The sequence below is a fragment of the Carex rostrata genome, chromosome 11 (assembly GCF_964058835.1).
Source record: "Carex rostrata chromosome 11, lpCarRost1.2, whole genome shotgun sequence".
In the NCBI taxonomy this organism is placed as follows: domain Eukaryota; kingdom Viridiplantae; phylum Streptophyta; class Magnoliopsida; order Poales; family Cyperaceae; genus Carex; species Carex rostrata.
Genome location: NC_135928.1, coordinates 12,394,818 through 12,420,308, shown reverse-complemented (window position 1 = coordinate 12,420,308; position 25,491 = coordinate 12,394,818). Strand labels below are relative to the sequence as shown.

At 34.1% G+C, this 25,491-nt stretch overlaps 2 protein-coding genes across 3 annotated transcripts; both read left to right on the top strand.

Annotated features, from left to right (window-relative positions):
- The first annotated feature begins 5,623 nt into the window (after window positions 1–5,623).
- On the top strand, window positions 5,624–15,137 carry LOC144561535 (putative inorganic phosphate transporter 1-4). 2 transcript variants are annotated; one of them, XM_078310503.1, is made up of 3 exons: window positions 5,624–5,718; window positions 13,178–14,038; window positions 14,132–15,137. In XM_078310503.1, exons 2-3 carry the CDS (start codon window positions 13,253–13,255, stop codon window positions 14,951–14,953), a joined length of 1,608 nt encoding a protein of 535 aa, XP_078166629.1. In that variant the 5' UTR covers window positions 5,624–5,718; window positions 13,178–13,252; the 3' UTR covers window positions 14,954–15,137. The 2 variants fall into 2 exon arrangements, with proteins under 2 accessions (XP_078166629.1, XP_078166628.1); XM_078310502.1 differs by lacking the exon at window positions 5,624–5,718 and adding an exon at window positions 12,785–12,976.
- LOC144561536 (putative inorganic phosphate transporter 1-4) lies at window positions 6,568–8,462 on the top strand. Its single transcript, XM_078310504.1, has 2 exons — window positions 6,568–7,365; window positions 7,462–8,462. The coding sequence occupies exons 1-2, from the start codon at window positions 6,580–6,582 to the stop codon at window positions 8,281–8,283; spliced, it is 1,608 nt and encodes a 535-aa protein (XP_078166630.1). The 5' UTR covers window positions 6,568–6,579; the 3' UTR covers window positions 8,284–8,462.
- Window positions 15,138–25,491: the final 10,354 nt, after the last annotated feature.

The window sequence follows — 25,491 nt, the reverse complement described above, 5'->3', positions numbered from 1 at the left end:
GCCGTCTCTCCTCTCTTCGGCCTATCCGGCTGTCTCTCCTCTCTCTTCGGCCGTCTCTCCTCCGCCTTCTCTACCTTTCGGATTCTCACTTCATTAGATGGTCCGATCGAGGGTTTGATCGAGTGAGCACTCGAGGTACGATTACTTGTTTTACTGCATATTTCAGTTCTTGTACTTAATCCTCTTTTTACGATTATTTGTTGTGATGGTATTTTTTCATGAACAATTTTTCAACTTAAACACACTTATTTCATACCGGTAAAAGGAAGCCATGTGAATTTTGTCCCGCAAGAAAAAAATAATGTATAAACTACCGGTATAACTAGGGTTGCTAAAAAATAATTTAGTTTGCGATTTGATTCGGGTTCGATTCAAAAAATGTGTAGTTCGCAATTAATTCGATTCAAAATGGGTTCGGTTCGAAATGAATCAAACCAGGTTCGGTTCGAATCTTATTCAAACCAAACTCAAACCTAGGGTAAGTTCGATTCGGTTCGATTCGTTGCCAACCCTAGTCAAAATCCATAGATATATATTATTTAAAAAAAAATAGACGTTGATGAAAAAATTTGAAATTTAGATGTCACATAAAATTAGATAAGGAATGGATATCGGTCTCAATGATGAAGATCCAAGTTGTTGTTGTTTTTTTTTTTTTTTAAATTTAGAAGGATTGGTCTCTACCGAATTAAAAAAAAAATTGAATCTGACTCATTGAGTCAGATCCACTTAGTATCAGATAAAATGTGACATATAAATTTCTCCTTTTTCACCGTTAATTATATATATAGAGAGAGAGAGGGAGAGAGATGGGCTACGGTAAGTCGCGAAATAAAACGCATTTCTACTTCACGCAATATCTTCATTTTTAAAGTTCAAAACGTTGATCCAAAGTTAGATGTGATCTCCATATTGAAATGTGCTTGGAGACCAATTTTACATTTTTTGGAATTTTTTTACTATTTATTAAGCCACTTTGAAAATCTGAAAATCCGGGTGAACAGTAAAAAACAGTAAAACTTTATGGACCACCGGATCAACGATTTTCAAAGTGGCTTAATAAATAGTAAAAAAATTCCAAAAGATGTAAATTTTGGTCTCCAAGCACATTTCAATGTGGAGAATAATATGAACGATTCGGATAGACGTTTTGAACTTTAAAATCGCAAAATATGAGTGTGAAGTAAAACGCTTTACTTCACAACTCACCGTAACTCATATCTCTCTCTCTCTCTCTCTATATATATATATATATCTATGGATCTAAACCATGGAAACCGATCCATATATTTGGATCAGATATATTGAGTCAGATCTTCTAGATTTATTCGAACCTTCCAACATGTTCTTCATATTAAAATGTGCTTGGAGACCAAATTTTACATTTTTTTTGGAAATTTTTTACTATTTTTTCATAATTTTTGAAATTCATCACTTTGCTGAATTTTTTCAGAAATTCTGAAAAAATAGTAAAATATTTCTAAAAAATATAAAATTTGGTCTCCAAACACATTTTAATATGAAGAACACGTTGGAAGGTTCGAATCGACTATTTGAACTTTGAAAATGAAAATATGAAGGGAGGGTGCACATTAGGAGCACAAAAGGGAGGATGCATTTTAACCATCCTCAATTATATAATAGTAAGAATTTATCTAAATACAAATTGTTCAAATGTTTTAGAAAGAGTTTATTTAAACACAAACAATTCAAACATAATTAATAAGACAACTAACAAAATAAACAACCCAAAAACAACTTATGAGTTATTTAGAAGGGAATGAAATTTATTGTGACGAATTTTGTGTAACTCGAGTTGTTAATGAGCAAGTTGGGGTATGCTCAAATTTAGCTCATTTATGAAACGAGTTAGCCGATTCGAGTTGGAACTGACTCGAATTGTAAATGAGCGAATTAAAGTGAACAGTTAGCGAGAGAGTTATGAACGAGTTATGAGTTTGAACAATTTTGTACAGCCCTACTCCCGAGTTAGACAAGAAATGCATGCAATTATATATGCTAAGTTGAGAAGATTTAACTAGACTTTAATTTCATTATGCTTCTCATAACAAACTAATCAAAGGCTACTATTTGATACGTTTACATACAAAAAGTTTTTAATTTTGAGATAATTTATTATAAAGACAATATGCTAGAAAATAATTAAAAATGATGTAAAAAATAGTAGGCTATATTTCACATATTATATTAACGAGGAAGAATTTAATATTTAATATAGGAAATTTTAGAATGTGTTATTTATAGGTTTCTCTTTTTAAAAAATTATGTTGATATAAATATATCTCATTTGTATTCTATGTAATAATAAAGTCAAGGACAATTAAGCTTTCTTATAAAATTTGTTTCTTATTTCTCTTTTGTTTGTGACCTTTTTTTAAAAAAAATAATTAAACCCATATTTTTACTCAAAAAAAAATAAGTTATATTTTTTTAAAAATTTTACTACTTAAATTTATACTAAATTAATTTGAAAATTTATAAATTTTACATATAAACGCATCATTCTCAAGTAGATCGATTTTAGAGATTTAAATTTGTCATTTAAAATTAATTAAATAGATTTTAAAATTAAGCTTATCAAGAAATTTAGTAAACTTCATGCTATGCTGCAAACAATTACATCCACACAGTCATCAAATTGCAACTCATATTATTGACACAGATGCAGATGACAATCAGCTGCTTTGTCATATGGAAAGAGAAAATACAGAAGAACAGTCAAATAAGAAGCCCAAACGCAAATGCTTTAACATTAGAGATCAAACAAGAATACAGAGGATGGTTTAATCACTCCCACCAAATATAGAATAGCAAATTGACCTTTGTCTATTTAAAAAAAAAAAAAACTAATGTCAGTAAAGCATTAAAATTTTATTTTATTTTTGACTGTTTGATTTGGCTGTAAATAAATTTAAAATTTAAAAATTTATATGCAAGTATAGTTCTCGTTAAAGAGATCAATTTAACTGTTTAAATTTATGATTTGAAACTGAATTGATGAACTTTAGATAAAAACATATATACTGAAATGCTACGTTAAATATATTAGCCGGACCCTATTAAGAGTGAAAAAATGTGTTGTACTATAACTGTATTGTTCCGTAACGACACGCGAATCACAACACATAATCGACACACGTACCGTACCATAACTGTACCGTTCCGTAATGGAGCCAGCTCTGCAGTATCATTTTTCCCACTCTAAATTATAAACTCTACTTTGAATATACTAAGCAGTTGTTGAATATTTAAATGAAGTCCGTGACACCTACTTTTAAAACTGCGGGTCCACATGATGACGCTGATATTACTTGTTTTCTAATTTCCTATACATTTGCTTCACGCGTGATTTACTGGAATAGTCAGTCAACTCTTCCTCTGCCTCTGAACAAGGCGCGTTTCGTTTGCCATGTGGTTAGAAACAGACAAATTGAATGCAAGAAGCAACGCTGGTCAAGCACTCCAGGAATCAATCTCAAAGGATCCGTATCCTCCCAGGTGCCTGACTCAACACAATTGAAACGTACGACGTACTCAGATTTACTTTTAGCCGGTTGAGATTCGGAATGACAGATTATTTGTTCTTTGAGATGCGTGCCAATTCATTTTCAGACCGTTCGATTCAATTCTACTCAGTCAGGTAATCTGAGGGGATACGAATTCAATCTCAAAAGATCCAACTCGAATATTCCTCTTGTAGTTTCCATCTACCCTGAGGTGTTCGTTGAAACCCGTTTAAATTAATTTTAGTTCACAATGTACTGATCCGCATTTCTTGAATTTGTGATCTCACACAAAAAGAATATTGTCACTAAACCAAAAATACTCTACCACCAAAGTTGACAATTTCTAAAAAAATACTTTTTTAGTCTTAGTAAGCAATAAGTAACAAATTAATACTGTGACGCAGTGACTTCTGTGTCACGTATATTACCGATTAATGTTCAATTGTTTAACATTTTTTTCTGAAATATTACGTCACCGAGTTAACGTGTTAATTCAACATGGTCAGTAATTATTAATTACACAGCCAATTCCCAGAAAATGCTTGTAATTAATTTTATTTCCTGTTTGAAAATACAGTAACAGAAAAAACGAATATATTCCCTTTTGTATTCTTTGAAGAGAACAGGAGGAATGCTGTGTTTTATCCAGGCAAGGTGAAGGAAAAGTCAGAAATAGGATATAAATAGGATATCAATCAATCAATAATGAGAAAGGAACGTCGTTGACTTTGCCGTTCAACGAAATGAAGTCAATTGTGGGCCCCTGTTCGCAGATTTCTTTGAATCTGGAATCTGGAACCTCTCTTGGATATTTTATAGATCAGTTAGCTAGATATTAAGTGCTCATCCTGCATTTAATTGAAATACTATTCGTATATATTTTTTTTCAGATATTTGAGTAGAACTAGGGTGTTCTTGAGACACTTCGGTGAGTTTAATTTCAAAACTTATCAAATCTATTTTAAATAATAAATTTGAACTGTTAAAATCTGCCTACCTTACGAGTAATAAGTCTACATGTGAAAATTTTAAACATTTAAATTAATTTTAAAAATTTCACATATAGACTCATCACACGTAAGATAGACGGGTTCCAACAGTTCAAATTCATCATTTGAAACTAATTTGATGAGTTTTGAAGTTAAGCTCACCAAACACTTTGGTGAGCTTAAGAACACCCTAGTTCTACTGTTATATTTTTAAGACTACAAAAATCATACAAGTGCTTTAAGTTTTGTGTCATCACAAGCACGCGTTGAAATTTAATAATACGTAAGTGTTAAACGAAAATTTTATTTTAAAAAATAATTAAATATTTATAATATTTTTTGAGTGAGTCTATGGTACTATGCATATTACGATTTGTTACCGTGCTACGGCTCTATATTCGAGTTTTCAAATCCTAACGGTCGATCCGAACCGTTCATCTTGTTCTCCATATTAATATGTGTTTGGAGACCAAATTTTACATTTTTTGAAATTTTTTTACTATTTTTTTAGATTTATTGAAAATCACTGTTTTTGGATGGTCCAGAATTTTCAGATCAAGTGATTTTCTAAATATCTAAAAAAATAGTAAAAAAATTTCAAAAAATGTAAAATTTGGTCTCCAAACACATACTAATATGGAGATATGGAGAATAAGATGAACGGTTCGGATCGACCGTTAGGATTTGAAAACTCGAATATAGAGCCGTAGCACGGTAACAATCCGTAATATGCATACTACCATAGACTCACTCATTTTTTTTCGTTAATTTTATGCAAACACAAGTCATTTGTTCATTTTTTATTATCAATTAGTTAAATATTAACACACCCTCTCGAGTTTAGATTCAGTGAAGTAACTTAATTTTTAGATTTTAAATCAGAATCGTCGATTCGAATCTATGATAATTTATCTGAAGTGGCACATACATCTCGAAAGATGAATTTGAATCACGAAGCAATCATGAGCGATGGATTCGAATCGAACGGTCTTGATCCAAAACCCAAAGATTGGGTTACTTTAGGGATCCGGACCCGCTCCCTCTCTCTCTATATAATATGTACAATCGACTTGTTTCCTCCACACTTCAACTAGTCAATTGAATTTTAGTAGTCCTCCTCCTCCTCCCCCTCTCTCTCTCTCTCTCTCTGTCTCTCTCTCTCAAACACAGGCGGCCATAGGTGTTGATGAGCTAGAGTGAAGGTACATATCATTTTTGAAAATTAATTTGAATTTTCCTTCATCGCTCCCAGTACTGTCAACTCTATATATGTACTATTTTTTGTATCTTTGGTACGTAGTGGCTGCATGCCCCAACTCTACGTATAAATTTTTTACCTCCATTCTTAAGTTTTTGTTGCACATCCTTCATTGCTAGTATGGAATTCAAGGAAATTAGCACCTTCTTTTCATTAATATTCAACTGTTAATCGGTGGTAAGCTGCAAGTGATTAATTATAATATAGAGAAAGGAGAAGCCATGGTATCAATAGGGTTGTTAGATACTTTTCTCTCATACGATTAATTAATGGGCAATTACTAACTACGATTACCGTCAGCACATGATGACATGAAGTGGGTGATTTGGCATCTTAATTAGGTAGCTAGGCAAATAATATTTTAAAACAATCAACCTGACAATTGTTAAAAATCACACGTTGCTTCAGCATCACGTGTATATATATATATATATTAATTTGTCTTCTTTATATTTTTTATTATGTTTGGAACGGAGGGACCTTAATTAAATCTATCAGTTAACTTTATTATATCATTAAAGTCAAATATGGCTGCATGAAACACTTGACTAGTCCCAGCAATCCAACAGAACAAACAAAGAAAGAAAAAGAAACAGCGAAACAACAAAAGCAAGTTGTAACTGGTCTTGATCAGTTGGTGTCTGATACAGTGTAGTAGCTTGCATTACTTGATATACTACGAACTCCAAAATGTGAAACTGATTTGCTTCAATTTTCTAATGTCAGGTCAACAATTAATCATTTGCAAACAAATTAAAGTAAATCATCAAAAGTTACCACAACAAAAGTAGAGCTAGCAGCAACCATGGCAAGAGACCAGCTTAAAGTGCTGAATGCCCTGGATGTGGCAAAGACACAATTGTACCATTTCACGGCTATCGTCATAGCTGGCATGGGCTTCTTCACCGATGCATATGATCTCTTCACTATCTCTCTTGTTACAAAACTCTTGGGCCGCATTTATTACTACAACCCTGAATCATCGACCCCGGGCTCGCTCCCACCCAACGTATCGGCTGCAGTAAACGGTGTAGCCTTTTGTGGAACCCTAGCCGGCCAGTTATTTTTCGGTTGGCTCGGTGACAAATTGGGTCGCAAGCGTGTGTATGGTATGACTCTAATGATGATGGTAATTTGTTGTATTGCCTCTGGACTCTCCTTCGGAAAAAGTGCCAAAGGTGTCATGGCTACACTATGTTTCTTTCGCTTCTGGCTCGGTTTTGGCGTTGGTGGGGATTACCCCCTCTCTGCCACCATCATGTCAGAATACGCTAATAAGAAGACACGTGGCGCTTTCATAGCAGCTGTGTTCGCCATGCAAGGGTTCGGTAACATCACCGGTGGAATTGTTGCTCTTATTGTATCAGCTGGGTTCAAGGCCAAGTACAATGCTCCAGCTTATGAAGACAATCGAGCGGCCTCAACACCACCTGAAGCCGATTATGCGTGGCGCATCATACTTATGTTTGGAGCAATTCCTGCTCTGATGACCTATTACTGGCGTATGAAGATGCCTGAGACTGCTCGGTACACTGCTCTTGTGGCCAAGAATGCCAAGCAAGCTGCTGCTGATATGACCACTGTTCTCCAGGTAAGAACAAATTGATTCTATGGTTCTAAACTTCTAATTGGTAAATGTTGGTTTGAAATTATATTGAACTAATTAATTAGTTATGTTATGAAACAGATGGATATAGAAGAGGATCCAGCGAAAGCGGTGGAGATCAGTTCCAGGGACCAATTTGGGTTGTTCTCCAAACAGTTCCTCCGTCGGCATGGGTTGCACCTGATGGGCACTTGCGTGTGTTGGTTTGTACTAGACATTGCCTACTACAGCCAGAACCTATTTCAGAAGGACATTTTCACTGCCGTTGGGTGGCTCCCGAAAGCTAAAACCATGAGTGCTCTCGAAGAGCTCTTCAAAATTGCACGTGCGCAAGCACTCGTGGCACTCTGTGGCACCATACCCGGCTACTGGTTCACTGTTGCATTCATCGATATTGTTGGTCGTTTTGCGATCCAGCTAATGGGCTTTTTCATGATGACCGTGTTTATGCTCGGTTTAGCTATACCTTACCACCACTGGACCACCAAGGGAAACCACATAGGATTTATTGTGATGTATGCATTCACCTTCTTCTTTGCTAACTTTGGACCAAACAGCACAACATTTATAGTGCCTGCTGAGATATTTCCAGCCAGGCTCAGGTCAACTTGCCACGGTATATCGGCTGCTTCTGGTAAGGCAGGAGCAATCGTGGGGGCCTTCGGGTTTCTATATGCGGCACAAAACAAAGACCCTAAATTAACCGACCCGGGATACCCGGCCGGCATTGGGATACGCAATTCATTGTTTCTGCTATGTGGGTGCAATGTCATTGGTTTCTTTTTCACTTTCTTCGTGCCAGAGGCGAATGGAAAATCACTGGAAGAGGCCTCAGGAGAGAACGAAGACGAAGAGGAGATGACGGAGACAGCACCCGGAAATACCCGGACAGTGCCTGTTTAATTAGAACCGCTGATCGATGCATCTACCTTGATTATCGTAGCTGAAAATTAAGCTTACAATCAACGAATTATATAAACATATATTAATTCCTAGACAATCTTTCTTTTTGTTTGAGATAGATATTATGAATATCTGAGTTTTGTTCAGTATATGTATGATAAGTACTTTTGTTTATGGTATTTAAGCTTTACCATTAGAATATACAAAATTATTTTAAATGTCATCCTTCCAAGAATCAGCACAAATTAAAAAGAATATATATATAACAACAAATCCAAACTGTTAGATGTTTAATCTATATTAAAATCGGCATGGAGATCAAATTTTACATTTTTTAAATTTTGTTTTACTATTTATTAAACTGGTTTGAAAACTGCTGTTTTTATTAAATTTCTGAAGCATTCAAACAACGGTTTTCAAACTAGCTTAATAAATAGTAAAAAAATTCCAAAAAATGTAAAATTTGGTCTCCAAGCAGATTTTATAATTGATTGAACATCTAACGGTTTGGATTTGTTGTTTGAACATCAAATACTAAAATATGATCCTGTAAGCATGTCGGTCGAAGTGCTTCCAGTAGCAAATTAGCCAAACTATATATATATATATAACCAATGTTCAGCCATAGCACAAGCTAACAAGAGGAAATTGAAAAACGGGACAACTTTTTGTTTGAGGTCCACACGCCAAAGAAATTGTTGGAAATACACAACAAAATCAACACTGCTTATGTCAAAATTGAGATCCACTTTTAATAGATAAAACTTTTATAAATTAAATGTACTAGAAGGATCACAATATTTTCTGTATTACCTAGAAGTGACTTTTAAACCGGGATCAATAACTCAGAATCCAAGCATTTTTATTTTTTTTCTAATAACTCATAAATAAATATATTTATTTTTCTTACAGCCACAAAAAATCCGACATGAAAAATATTGATCCGGGTTATTTGTAGCAGTCTTTCTAATAAATCAAATTATATAGTATTCCATCTATTTTCAAAGAAATATATTAAATATTACTAAGATTTCAATACAAAAAATAAATAAATTATAAATATTTCTATTTAAATAAAAAAATCTGAAAAAAGAAAATAAATATTGAAACCGGAAAAAAATTTTACGGTTTCTTTTTTATTTTTTTTAGCCGCTGGTTTTGGAATTCTAAAACCGGAATTTTTTTTTCCGGTTTTAGTCTGAATTACCGGAAATTTTTTTCTGATTTAGGTAGATTTTGAAATCTTACCCAACTTTGGTTATTTTTTGAAATTTAATTATTTTTTTGGATATTTATAAAAAATTTGGGATCTTTTACCACTAAATCGACTAATAAATTTCCGACTTTTAGAGGGGTCAAACTTGATAATGCAATGGTTAAATCTTAAAATTTCCTACAAAATAAGAATTTAAATATTTTTTTTTATTGATTACTGATTAGAAAAGGGTGGACAGGTGAACCGCATTATCTTTTATGTGCTGGCCATCAAATAACTGAATCTAGAGACCATAAATAAAGTTTAGTTTTGGATGGAAAAATGTCAAGAAATATACCAATAATGGTGTTCCGCGCGTGGAAGATATAATGCAATATGCCTTGTCACAAAAAACAAAATCAGGAAAAAACATTCCTTACAATGTTTATTAGTGCCATCTGTATTTTGAAGGTTAGTCGGCTTGATGACGCTAACAATTGTATTAATAAAAAAAAATATTTACAAGGTTTGTATAAAAGTAAACGCCTCTCCTACACTACAGCAAAACAATTTATCTGCGACCGACTTATGGCACGGATCTATTCGTCCCAAAATATATATAGAGAGAGATTTTTTATATTTGCTTCTTTTCCTGATTAGGTACTGAATGAGTCTAAATCGCAATTTGTGATAATATATTATTATTTATTCTATCCACATGTATTGAAATTGTAATAAAGAATATTCATATGAGTAGAACTAGGGTGCTCTTAAGCTTACTAAAGTTTTGGTGAGCTTAACTCTAAAACTCATCAAATCGATTTCAAACAACAAATCCAAACCGTTGAAACCCGCCTACCTTACGTGTGATGCATCTACATGTGAAATTTTTAAACATTCGAATTAATTTAGTATAAAGTCAAGCGGTCAAAATTAGAAGGTTAATAAATTAATTTTAGTGCATTCATTTTTTGAATGTTTTTGACCGCTTGACTTTATACTAAATTAATTCGAATGTTTAAAAATTTCACATGTAGATGCATCACACGTAAGGTAGGCGGGTTTCAACGGTTTGGATTTGTTGTTTGAAATCGATTTGATGAGTTTTAGAGTTAAGCTCACCAAAACTTTAGTAAGCTTAAGAGCACCCTAGTTCTACTCTATTCATATAATGTGTATTTATGTGTATTGTTTGATATTTGATGTTAAATGCTTGTGAATTACGTTTCGTACCAATTGGAAATGGAGAAAAATATATGAACAGAATGGGTTTAATATTATATTTGTTTGATACATTTTGTATCAATTGGGAAAAAAATATCAAAAAAAAAAACCTTCTGCGACCGTCCAGTCGGTCTCTGATAGGTCTCTAGGCCACGTCAGCGTCGCATCCGTGACGAATCTAGGTCGCTGAAGGGGTCATCTGCGACCGGCGCCATACCTTTCAGAGACCGATGATGTCAGCAGGGCAGTCATCAGTGACGGAGCAACTGCGACCGAGTCATCTGCAACCCATTTTGGTTATCTGGGACCGGCGCTTCACCCATCTGCGACCCATTTGATGGGTCGTAGAAGGGTATTTTTGCTGTAGTGCTATATCCTAGCTCTATTAACCCTAATATGTGCTCTGATCTCTTTTGTTTAGTGCCATCTGTTGGTGCTTATGAATTAAAAAATGAGGAAAGAAGCTTCTCTTTTAAATCAAATCGACATATGGTTATTCATTCTAATATGTGCTCTGATCTTTTTTGTTTTACTGTTTTTGTTGAGAAATGTAAAATAAATCTCCTAACTACTGGGGCAGGAAGTGGGATATATATGGTACGTATCAGAGCCTCAGAGGTGTACCAGTTTATAATACTTTTGAGTCTTAATTTGTATACATTTGTTTAGTTTTTTACAGATTGGGCACAGAAATGAGTAGGATTTTGGGTTACTGATATCCGTATTTCTGAAGTTGTGATCTCTCACACAAAAAGAATATTATCACTAGTCAAAATATACTATCACCACAGTTTCTAAAAAAAATAACTTTTTTAGTCTGAGTTAGATATAAGTAACAAATACTGTGACGCAGTGGCTTCTGTCACGTATATATATTACCGATTAATGTTTCTTTTCCCGATGCCAGACAGCAATCAAATTAAAGAAGCAATTGTTTAACATTTCAACTCTAAAATATTACGTCACCGAGTTAACGTGTTAATTCAACATGGTCAGTAATTACTAATGAGTATGGCTAATATAACATCAGTGTCATTTAAGTCTATATAACACCAACTCCAAAATCTATCAAATCAAGTTTAAATGGTGAATCCAAACCGTTCAAACCAATCTACTTCATTAGTTGTGCGTTTACATGTAAAATTTATAAGTTTTTGAGTTTATTTGATATTAAGTCAAGCGGTCAAATGTTTGAGTTTTTAAATTAATTTTAATACATTCATTTTTCAATTTATTTGCCGCTTGATCTGATATTAAAATAACTTAAAATTATAAAAAGTTTGCATGCAAACGCATCACTCATAAAGTAAATTAGTTTGAACGGTTTGGATTCGCCATTTGAACTCGATTTGATAAGTTTTGGAATTAGTGTTATATAGACTGAAATAACACTGATGTTCTATTAGCCATACTCATTACTAATCACATAGCCAATTCCCAGAAAATGCTTGTAATTAATTTTATTTCCTGTTTGAAAAAAAATACAGTAACAGAGAAAACGAATATACCTTTTGTATTCTTTGAAGAGAACAGGAGCTAGGAATACTGTGTTTTAACAAGGCAAGGTGAAGGAGGAGTAAGAAATAGGATATCAATCAATAATGACAAGGAACCTCGTTGACTTTGCCATTTCAACGAAATGAAGTCAATTGTGGGCCCCTGTTCGCAGATTTCTTTGAATCTGCATGGGAACCTATTTTGTACATCTCTCTTGGATATTCTATAGATCTAAAGCTAAAGCTAAGGAATTCTATTGTACTCAGTCAGGTAACCTGAGGGCATGTGAATTCTATTTTGTACACCTTTCTTGGATATTTTATAGATCAGTCAGCTAGATATTAAGTGCTCATCCTGCATTTATTTTCCTACTATTCACTATATATTTTTTCAGATATTATATTTTTAAGTACTTCAATTGTACTATGAAAAATCACGCGTTGAAAATTTAATAATAACATAAGTGTTAAAGGAAAATTTTATTTTAAAAAATAATTAAGTATATATAAAAAACAATATTAATTTTGTTAAAAAAATAATGTAATGTAAGCACAAGTCAGTTGTTCATTTTTTATTATCATATTAGTTAAATATTAACATTTAAAAATAAAACACACCCTCCCTGGCTCCCTCTCTCTATATATACAATCGACTTGTTTCCTCCACGCTTCAACTAGTCAAGTGAGCTTTAGTAGTCCTCCCCCACCCCTCTCTCTCTCTCTCTCTCTCTCTCTCAAACACAGGCGGCCATAGGTGCTGATATGAGCTAGAGTGAAGGTACATATCATTTTTGAAAATTAATTTGAATTTTCCTTCATAGCGCCCGGTACTGTCAACTCTATATATGTACTATTTTTTGTATCTTTGGTAGTGGCTGCATGCCCCAACTCTACATATATATTTTAATTTTACCTCCATTTTTAAGTTTCCGTTGCACATCTTCAAGATATATATAATTGATAATTTTTCCAATGTCAGGTCAACAATCATTTGCAAACAAATTGAAGTAAATAATCAAAAGTTACCACAACAAAAGTAGAGCTAGCAGCAACCATGGCAAGAGACCAGCTTAAAGTGCTGAATGCCCTGGACGTGGCAAAGACACAAGTGTACCATTTCACGGCTATCGTCATAGCCGGAATGGGCTTCTTCACCGATGCATATGATATCTTCACCATCTCTCTTGTTACAAAACTCTTGGGCCGCATTTATTACTACAACCCTGGATCATCAACCCCGGGCTCGCTCCCACCCAACGTATCGGCTGCAGTAAACGGTGTAGCCCTTTGTGGAACCCTAGCCGGCCAGTTATTTTTTGGTTGGCTCGGTGACAAATTGGGTCGCAAGAGTGTGTATGGTATGACTCTAATGATGATGGTGATTTGTTGTATTGCCTCTGGACTCTCCTTTGGTCATAATGCCAAAGGTGTCATGGCCACACTATGTTTCTTTCGCTTCTGGCTCGGGTTTGGCGTAGGTGGGGATTACCCCCTCTCTGCCACCATCATGTCAGAATACGCTAATAAGAAGACACGTGGCGCTTTCATAGCAGCTGTGTTTGCCATGCAAGGGTTCGGTAACATCACCGGGGGAATTGTTGCGCTTATTGTGTCAGCTGGGTTCAAGGCCAAGTACAATGCTCCAGCTTATGAAGACAGTCCAGCGGCCTCAACACCACCCGAGAGTGATTATGCGTGGCGCATCATACTTATGTTTGGAGCAATTCCTGCTCTGATGACCTATTACTGGCGTATGAAGATGCCTGAGACTGCTCGGTACACTGCTCTTGTGGCCAAGAATGCCAAGAAGGCTGCTGCTGATATGACCACTGTTCTCCAAGTAATAACAAATTGATTCTATGCTTGTAATAATACATATATGATTAACTTAAATTTGAGTTCTAATTAATTAATTAGTTATGTTATGAAACAGATGGATATAGAAGAGGATCCAGCCAAAGCGGTGGAGCTCAGTTCCAGGGACCAATTTGGGCTGTTCTCTAAAGAGTTCCTCCATCGGCATGGGTTGCACCTGATGGGCACTTGCGTGTGTTGGTTTGTACTAGACATTGCCTTCTACAGCCAGAGCCTATTTCAGAAGGACATTTTCAGTGCTGTTGGGTGGCTCCCGAAAGCTAAAACCATGAGTGCTCTCGAAGAGCTCTTCAAAATTGCACGTGCACAAACACTCGTGGCACTCTGTGGCACCATACCCGGCTACTGGTTCACTGTTGCATTCATCGATGTTGTTGGCCGTTTTGCGATCCAGCTAATGGGCTTTTTCATGATGACCGTGTTTATGCTTGGTTTAGCTATACCTTACCACCACTGGACCACCAAGGGAAACCACATAGGATTTATTGTCATGTATGCATTCACCTTCTTCTTTGCTAACTTTGGACCAAACAGCACAACATTTATAGTGCCTGCTGAGATATTTCCAGCCAGGCTCAGGTCAACTTGCCACGGTATATCGGCTGCTTCTGGTAAGGCAGGAGCAATCGTGGGGGCCTTTGGGTTTCTATATGCGGCACAAAGCTCAGACCCTGCTTTAACCGATCCGGGATACCCGCCTGGCATTGGGATACGCAATTCATTGTTTGTGCTAGCTGGGTGCAATGTCATTGGTTTCATTTTCACTTTCTTCGTGCCAGAGGCGAATGGGAAATCACTGGAAGAGGCCTCAGGAGAGAACGAAGATGAAGAGGAGATGATGGAGTCGGGACCCGGAAATACCCGGACAGTGCCTGTTTAATTAGAACCGCTGATCGATGCATCTACCTTGATTATTGTAGCTGAAAATTAAGCTTACAATCAACGAATTATATAAACATATATGAATTCCTAGACAATCTTTCTTTTTATTTGAGATAGATATTATATATTTATGAATATCTGAGTTTTGTTTAGTATATATATGACAAGTACTTTTGTTTATGGTATTTAAGCTTTACCATTAGAATATACAAAATTATTTTAAATGTCATCCTTCCAAGATATTAAATCAGCACAAATTAAAAAGAATATATATATAACAACAAATCCAAACTGTTAGATTTTTAATCTATATTAAAATCGGCTTCGAGATCAAATTTTACATTTTTTTAGAATTTTTTTACTATTTATTAAACTGGTTTGAAAACTGCTGTTTTTATTAAATTTTTGAAGCATTCAAAATAACGGTTTTCAAACCAGCTTAATAAATAGTAAAAAAAATTTCAAAAAATGTAAAATTTGGTCTCCAAGCAAATTTTATAATAGATTGAACATCTAATAATTTGGATTTATTATTTGAACATCAAATACTAAAATATAATCCCGTAAGCATGTCAGTCGAAGTACTTCTGGTAGCAAATTAGCCAAAAACTCTATATATATATATAACCAATTGTTAATTAACGGATATAACTTACAAATTACTCCGTTAATCTTCGTGCGGAAGCGGATCTTGAGAGCGTAGCAATATCACTGGTTCTGCAAGGAATCACAAGCCGAAGCCGGAAGCCCTGCGTTTTCCACGACCTAAGACCTCCACCTTAACAGAGTGCTTTTCTCTCTTTCTTGACAGTCTCTAATTTCGGATTTATTATCAGATGATAGACAGAGAGAAAATGATATGCATAGTTTATATAAAACCAATGCACATTTTCTTAATGGGTTGGCACCTATTCATAACGGGTCGGATTTTTTAGTTTCCCATAATGGGCGTACCCTTTATTAAATCCAACATCTCCCACTCGCACAAAATGGGATACCCGCTATAAACTAAGAGAACGTAATCTCTAATCTCTGTTAAAATTCATACAAGGAAATAGGTCGTGACCAGCATATCTTAATTTGAGAGTCTATATTGTTATCCAACTGTTAGGTATGTATAACAACATCTAAGTAGAGTAAATATGCAGTACCCCATATCATCAAGTTACATTTTTTTTAAGTATTACAGGATCTCTTTTATTTATTGATACAACCATACTTATATATTCACAATTATGTTACATAAACATAATTGGTGCACCAGTGAATATAACCTAATGTAACACTCAAATGATCTTTTTCTTTCATCTAGAATCTCTTCATTCCAAATCAATTGCTATTCAGATATGTTCCATTAGATTGTATCATTCATGATCATTGGCAATTAATGGAGCGTACTATGAGATCCTTTTGATCTCGCGGGTCTCACATAACAAAGAAGAAGAGATCATATCTTCTGTTACCCTGTTGGTCAATTGCACATATGGTATGAAACATATGTTACGGTATTATTCTCCATTTCTTATGGAGCGTATGTCTAATTTAAAATCCAATACCGTACAAGTGATAGTTCAGATATACATAATATCTAACTTGAGTCCACAGCTCTACTTATCATATAAATCCAATAACAGGACTCCCACTTGGTATAAGACAGTTAAGGTGAATAGTGGGTATTTCACCTTCGGTCATAATAATATATTCATATGACCTCATCTTGATTCTCTATCAAGGCGATGTATATTTTAAGCACTTGCTCTCACATTTTGTATCATGTCTAGCTTAAAATCAATCTAATTTCTATGTCTTACCAAGACATAGAAGCGATTGCCTGTGTAAGAAGGCCAATCAACTGTCTGACATACCTTTCATTTTATATCTCATGTGTTATGCTAAATATAATGATATTAAATAATTTGTAACAATTATAACATAAATGTATAAGTAAATAGCATTCATTGCATTTATCCCACAAATACAAATATACATAATATATACTGTTCAATCAAAATATATATATAACTACAATCTATGTAACCCTAAAGATTTCACATGGCCAATAAACACATCTCTAGGTATTGCCTTTGTAAAATGATCTGCCACCATTTTGTGTGTAGATATGTACTGCATGCAAACTTGCTTTCTTGCCACCATGTCTCTAACGAAGTTATACTTAGTATCAATGTGTTTGGTCTTTGAGTGATACTTGGGATCTTTTGTATAAGCGATTGCTGCTTGGCTATCGCTGTATACCAACACTGAGTTAGTTTCATTATCACTAAAACCCAAGTGATTCAAAAATCTTTTAAGCCAAACTGCTTCTTGTACTACTGCTGAAAATGCTACAAATTCAGCTTCCATTGTGGATAAGGATATGCAACTCTGTTTCTTACTACTCCAAGAGATAGCTCTATTACTAAGTAAGAAAACATAACCTGAGGTAGATTTTCTTTCATCTAAATCTCCTCCCCAATCAGTATCTGCGTAACCCATGAGTTGTAGATTTCCTCCTTGAAAACACAATGAATAATCTGCAGTACCTTTCAGATATAAGTATTCTTTTTACTGCTTTCCAATGGGACTGTCCTGGATTGGCTTGATATCTACTCACCATCCCAACGGCGAAACTGATATCTGGCTTAGTACACATCATAGCATACATGAGGCTGCCAACAGCATTTGAGTAAGGAACTTTTTCCATTTGTGCTTTTTCATCTGGAGTCTTTGGACACATTCTTAAACTAAGACCTTTGCCTTTTGCTATAGGAGTATCAATGGGTTTACAGTCTTGCATATGAAACTTTTCAAGTACTTTCTTGATGTAATGCTCTTGTGATAGAGCTAACATCTTCTTGGAACGATCTCTTTCAATCTTCACTCCAAGAATGTATGCTGCTTCACCCATATCTTTCATATCAAAATTGGAGGATAACCATTCTTTAATAATTTGTACATACTCTTTATTGTTACTAGCCAACAGTATGTCATCCACATAAAGCGATAGAATCACAAATTTGTCTTTGAATCTTTTGACATACACACAATGGTCTTCATCAATCATTTCGAAATCAAATGATATGATTGCTTGATGAAACCGAATGTACCATTGTCTGGAAGATTGCTTGAGACCATAAATGGATCTTAACAATTTGCACACTTTGTGCTCTTGTCCTTCGGCAACAAAACCGACAAGTTGTTCCATATATATCTCTTCTTCCAGATTGTCATTTAGAAACGCAGTTTTAACATCCATTTGATGCAATTCCAAATCTAAACTAGCAACCATAGCTAGTATCAACCGTATGGAAGTAAATCTTACAACAGGAGAAAAAGTCTCTTCGTAGTCTATCCCTTCTTGTTGTGTATACCCCTTAGCAACAAGTCGTGCCTTATACCTCTCAATTGAGCCGTCAGCTAGACGTTTAATCTTGAGAACCCATTTGTTCCCAATTGCCTTGCGTCCTTCAGAGAGATCAACTAATTTCCAAACACTATTTGATCTCATTGACTCCATTTCTTCTTCCATTGCTTTCATCCATTTCTCTTTAGTAGGACAAGTGAGAGCCTCTCGAATATTTCTTGGCTCTTCTTCATCTTGCATGACAATCATGTAAGATTCATTTTCGATTGGAAAATGACGTTTAGGAACTCTAGCACGATTGCTATGCCTAATTTGTGATTGTGCTGAACTTGGCTCAGCATCATCTACTGACTTGCTCCCACTTGGATGAGATACTGTTGGAGGTTCAGGAATATGCACCAAACGATTTGCAACAATCAAATCATCTTGCTCCTCTACTTCATATAGAGAAAATTCCTGACCTATCTCACCCTTTCTTGGAAATTCATTTTCCAAGAAAATGACATCTCTGGACTCAAATTCTATTACACTCCCACTCGATTGTTCACCAATGAACACATAACCTTTGGAATATTCAGAGTATCGTATAAATATACTCTTTTTACCTCATGGACCCAATTTACCATGTTGATGAGACGAATCATGAACAATGGCAGCGCATCCCCAAGGTCTCAGATTACTAAGATCTGGTTTTCTATTAATCCAAAGTTCATAAAGAGTTGAAGAAACAGATTTAGAAGGTACACGATTTAGAATATATGCAGCTATCAATAATGAATCACCCCAAAAATTGATTGGCAGATTTGCTTGAGCCATCATTGACCTAACCATTTCCAAAAGAGTCTGATTTCTCCTTTCAGCCACTCCGTTTTGCTGTGGAGTATATGGCATGGTTAGTTGCCTTAGTATTCCTTTTTCTTCGCACATTTGTTTGAACTCATCAGACAAATATTCGCAACCGCGATCCGTTCTTAAGGCCTTAACCTTTCTGTCTAATTGATTTTCACATAAAGTTATAAATTTCGTGAAACAAGCAAGAGCATCAGATTTATGAGATATCAAATAGACATGACCATATCGCGTATAATCATCAATGAAGGTGATAAAGTATCTACCTCCATGTCGTGCCCTCACATTCATTGGTCCACAAATGTCAGAATGAATTAATTGTAATGGAAATTCAGACCTGGTTCCTGTTCCAAATGGTTTTCTTGCCATTTTTCCTTTTAAACAATTTTCACATGTTGGTAGACTAACTCTTTCAATTTGGCCTAACATGCCTTCCTTGGCTAATCTATCCATTCGTTGCTGTCCAATATGGCCTAATCTCATATGCCATACATTCACATCAACATTTTCATCAGCATATGATGTAATTAAAGAAAAATGGGTATTAGAAGTCATCATATTAACAACATCCAGAATAATACAACCATTCGATACATATCCATAACCATAACACACATCATCCAGATACAACTTAATACTAGTACCACACATGTTCAAAGTAAATCCAAATCTAAGAAGAACTACTACAGATACAAGATTTCGTCGAATGTCAGGTGCAAAGAGAACATCATGTAAGAGGAGGGTTCGACCATCACGCATATCCAACTTGCATGTGCCTATACCCTTGACTGGTACACGAGAGTTGTTTCCTACATAAAGCCATTTTGAACCTTGCGGAATTCGACGAAAATCCACAAACAAGTCACGGTCTTTGGCTACATGGTATGTTGCCCCTGAGTCTACAGTCCACAAAGGATGAGAATCAGCAATAAAAACAGAACTGGAAACATATGAAAAATATGAAAGTTTTTCTATAATTTGTACCTTGCGGGGCTCTTTGCATTCACGAGCATAGTGACCCTTCTTGCCACAATTGAAACACTTGATCTTGGCCTTATTATGCTTCTTAAAATTCTGAGAAGCCTTTCCCTTGCCACGATCTTGCCCCTTATGTTTTTTCTCTTGTTTGCCCTTCTGACCATAATTTGACTTACGCTTCTGGCCTTGCCCTCCATGAGAGCTTGAACCAGCCAAATGCACAGCAGATTCAGTTTCATGAGGCTTGGATGCCTCAATACGATCTTCCTCAAGTTCCAGATGCCTTGTTGCATCGTTGAGAGTTTTAATACTCTCATTGTGGGTCAGATTCACCTTCATGTGTTCCCAAGTATGAGGAAGTGAACGAATCACTGCTTGAAGTTGTTGCTCATCAGTCAAAACATGGCCAGCATCCTTCAACTCACTAATCATATTTGACATCTCCCTGAGATGTTGCCGCATGCTATGATTAGGATATTTCTTGTAAGTGTCAAACTTGATGGTGAGTTGTCTCAATTTTGTAACAGAAGTTCCACCAAACTTCTGCTTCAAAGCAAGCCACATCTCTTTTGCAATCTCATATTGCCTAAACTCACGCATCACATCATTATCCATACTGCTCAGCAATGTAATACGAGCAATGGAGTTCTTCTTTTTCCAGGACTCATATGCAGCACTATCAGAAATGTGCTTTGCAGTTGTACCTTTTTCTGGTTCGGTTAGAATATGATCTAGGACCGAAAGAACCTCTTGTTCTTCCAGGACATACTGAATTTTCATGGCCCAAATTTCATAATTATTGAGTTCTGCCACAATATTCCTAGATGCAGATGTCATTTCACTAAGAATTTACAATTAAACTAAGTTAGGACATATCACAGTTTTGATGGCTTAATACAAATTATTTAATACCTAGCATAACAATTCTAGTTTTACATCAACTGTGAAATAATTTAATAATAATAATACTTATAGATTAAAATCAAAAGATCACTAAGTTTCACAATCATCATTTAATTCTATAAATTTTATTAGGGGGAATTACATATATACCGCTCAAAAACATTGAAATTACATATTTACCACCCTAAATTCTATAATTACATATATACCACTCAAAAACATTGAAATTACATATTTACCACTCTAAATTCTATAATTACACATTTACCATTCTAAATTCAAAGAACTCACATATTTATCCAACTAATCCAAAACTGAGACTAATTATATTTAATATTATATAAAATATAATTAACGACTTAATGATTTTCCTTCTTATTTCCCCTTTAGCGTATGACTTTCCCGCTTTTTTTTTACTGCCAAAATTGCGACTCTATCTTCCTGCACACTAAAAACTCCATCTCTCCCATTCTAAAAAAAAAAAGAAAAACGAAATGAGATATGTACCAGTATGGTGGGAATCATAGTAATTGGATAATTATTTAATAGAATCAATACAAGATAATTTTCAAATATGGAGGCTGCTAAGAATACATCTTATCTTGCATGCATGTGCTTAGACAAGTGTATCAGATGAAAATAGAACCTAAAAGCTATACTCGTATTTACCTGGTTTTCTTGATTAATTATAGTTTTTAGAATATTAAACATAATTAATCTGAGTTTTGGATATATTTGATATATGTTAAAATTATATTGGATAAATATGTGAGTTCTTTGAATTTAGAATGGTAAATATATAATTATAGAATTTAGAGTGGTAAATATGTAATTTCAATGTTTTTGAGTGGTATATATGTAATTATAGAATTTAGGGTGGTAAATATGTAATTTCAATGTTTTTGAGTGGTATATATGTAATTCCCCCATTTTATTACTATTAATTATTCACTGTGCAAAACTCCCACTAGAAATTATACATTTAATATATAATTTTAACAAACAAAAAAAATTATGTAAACAGATAAAAAAAACCGTATAATCCAAAAAAAAATTCCATGAAAATAGATATAATATATTATATAATATATAATATATACAAACAAAAAAAATCCTGTTGCAAAGTGGAGAAAAATCTGTTTTATAGTGTATATAATATATAGAATGAATAACATAACATAAAATAGATTATGGTATAGTGGTAAGACCATTGTCTCCCAAGGCACCCAACCAAAATTAAAATTCGGCAAGTTCCGAAAATTCTTGAGAAAAAATGATTCTTTGGACGGTTGTGATTCATTTGGACCAAAATATTGTCAAACCAGTTGTATAAGATCCATAAACAACTAAAAATGCATGATTTTGCCTTGCATCTCCCATTTTCACTATACAACATCACTGTTTTGCAATGCATCTCCAAAAGATACATTTAAAAAAATCTCCAAAACAATGAATACAAATATAAAACGTATTTATATCTGAAAAATTAATTTTATAAAACGTATTTATTTTTATAAAACGTATTTTATAAAAATTTGTGAATTAGAAAATACGTATTTAAAAAAAATTTGTGAATCAAATCTTAAAAATTAATTTTCGGAAATTCTCCAAAAAATCTGAAAATTTCTTTACAATTAATTTTCGGAAAATTTTCAGAAAAAAAACTGAAATTATTTAAAGAAAATAAAATCAGAATAATTTTCGGAAAATTTTCAGAAAAAAAACTGAAATTATTTAAAGAAAATAAAATCAGAAAAATTTTCGGAGAAAAAAAATTTAATTATAACAGATTTTACGTGTGTATTAAAACCAGAATACATGCCATAACTAGGGCTCTGATACCAATGTTAATTAACAGATAGAACTTACAAATTACTCCGTTAATCTTCATGCAGAAGCGGATCTTGCGAGCATAGCAGTATCACTGGTTCTGCAAGGAATCACAAGCTGAAGCCGGAAGCCCTGCGTTTTCCACGACCTAAGACCTTCACCTTAACAGAGTGCTTTTCTCTCTTTCTTGACAGTCTCTAATTTCGGATTTATTATCAGATGATAGACAGAGAGAAAATGATATGCATAGTTTATATAAAACCAATGCACATTTTCTTAATGGGTTGGCACCTATTCATAACGGGTCGGGTTTTTTAGTTTCCCATAATGGACGTACCCTTTATTAAATCCAACACCAATGTTCAGCCATAGCACAAGCTAGCTAGAACAAGCTAACAAGAGGAAATTGAAAAACGGAACAACTTTTTGTTTGAGATCCACACGCCAAAGAAATTGTTGGAAATACACAACAAAATCAACACTCTGGAGATAATCATTCATCAAGCTAGATATTAATAAACACTGTTGAGATGCACTTTTACATATTTTACCTTTTCTTTTTCTACTTATGACAAACAAGCTAGTATTTCTTATTTCCTATTTTTAGCCGAAATCACAAGGGCTTTTTAAGCCTTGTACAATTTATAGACCTTGATGTATTCAATGTAAAGACATGAGAAATCAATCAATAAAATAATTTATTCAAGTTAATTACAGTTTGTAATAGAAATATATATACCAACTGAATTAGGTCGACGTAGTCTTTCTGATAATATTCTGACGATGGTAACATTCAAAATTGACTGCTTGTTCTTATTTTATATTATAATATAATTATTAATTATTTATCCACAACAATTTCAATAACTTTCTTCTGTGATCTGCTACAATGGGCCAACCCAAGCCTGAAAAGGCCCAGTAAGAATAATATCAAGTAACCATGAATAATACATCAGCCCGGATCCGAATTTTTTATAAATACCCTTTAAAAAAAAAACCCACCTTCAAAATGGGAGAAATCCACATTCATCTGGGCTGCTAAGTTAATTTGCGGCTCATTTTAGGAGGCCACAGATTGGCTTAGAGGTCCTTCAAAATTGTAATATATTCAATATTACAGTGTATTTTTTGGACTTTTGGAGGGCCGCCAAGCCAATATGCGGCCCCTCATAAATGGACCACAAATTGGCTTATTGGTCCGAGTAAATGTGGAATTCCTTCATTTTGAAGGTGTTTTGATTTTTCTTTCTTTCTTTATGCTGTTAATAAAAATTTCGGAGCCCGAATTATTCACATAATGAATTATACACGGAGAAATTAAAAAAAAAATGAAAAAAAAAATGTAAAAATGTCTAAAACTGGAAACCAAATATTGTAATGATTAACATATAATTAGAAGCCCGTAAAATTTACTTAAAAAAAGAAGAAGCCCGTAATTAATGAGGTAAAGGCCTATATAAATGATACCATGAATTTGTCCATTGCTCGTGCGAATCGGATCGTGTGGCAGACGGATTTTATGATTCTGATTTTCTGAGTTAAACCAATATTTAATCTAAAGCAAATGAACTGCAAATGACGATGATGGATGGATCAAATATATGTTTATTTATCCGAAGTGCGGGACGTACAGCACAAATGTTCTTCCTTTTTTTTTTTATTAAAATGGTCTAAGTCCATTTCCATTAAAGCAAACATAGCAAACACAAGGTTCATCAGCTAGCTTAGAAGCTGGATCAAAACAAACACATATATAACAGCAAAGTTAAACTAAAGTTCTTAAGCTACTCATCATTGGGGCTAAGCTAGGGTCCTGCTCCTCTGCCACAAAAAGATGAATGCATTAAAATTTGTGCTTGATCTTCATGCTGAAGAGTCCTGCTCGATCCTCTGCCACAGGAACCATTTGGTAGCTAGTTATCTGGGTGCCAACTGTCCAGTGGAATTAATATATATCATCTAGTATATATATATATATCAGGGACAGGGAGCCATATGGCAGTGCATTCCTGCACCTGTGTCTTGACAGCACAAATGCATGTTCTTCTTGAATATTCTTCTCCATAGGAAATGTTGAGAGGGAATAAAAAAGGAATATATTCCCTTTTGTATTGACTTCAGATAATGGAAATACTACGTTTCATCAAGGATAATTATTTATCCGTAGAAATTAAAGAAAAGGAAGAGAGAAATACAAAGAGTGTTTCATATTTTTAATTAGTAGAAAGATCGGTAGGCCTTCTACCAATTTTTAAAATAAAAAAAATTTGATCGGTAGGAATTCTACCGATCCAAACTAGTTTGTCATATTTTCTTTTAATTTTTTTCTAATAAAATATAAAAAGATTTTACAAAAATAGATAAAATATCTTAAAGTTTAGATATAATAGAAACATTTCATCTATTTTTTGAAAAAACTTTCCATATTTTACTTAAGATCTAATATAAGAATTCTCTCCATCTACACATCAAATTAAAAAAAAAAACGTTTTGATCGGTATAATTCTTACTAATTCAAATTTTTTGATTTTTAGGATCGATAGAAATCCTACTGATTTTTCTACCAATAAAAAAACATGATGTACTCTTTCTGTTTCTTTTTTTTTTTATTTCTA

Excerpts from the sequence above, each read along its gene's own strand:
- LOC144561536 (XM_078310504.1), top strand. The coding sequence starts at position 6,580 with ATGGCAAGAGACCAGCTTAAAGTGCTGAATGCCCTGGATGTGGCAAAG. Across the intron at positions 7,366-7,461 it reads ATATGACCACTGTTCTCCAG|ATGGATATAGAAGAGGATCC; the intron begins GTAAGAACAAAT and ends GTTATGAAACAG.
- LOC144561535 (XM_078310503.1), top strand. The coding sequence starts at position 13,253 with ATGGCAAGAGACCAGCTTAAAGTGCTGAATGCCCTGGACGTGGCAAAG. Across the intron at positions 14,039-14,131 it reads ATATGACCACTGTTCTCCAA|ATGGATATAGAAGAGGATCC; the intron begins GTAATAACAAAT and ends GTTATGAAACAG.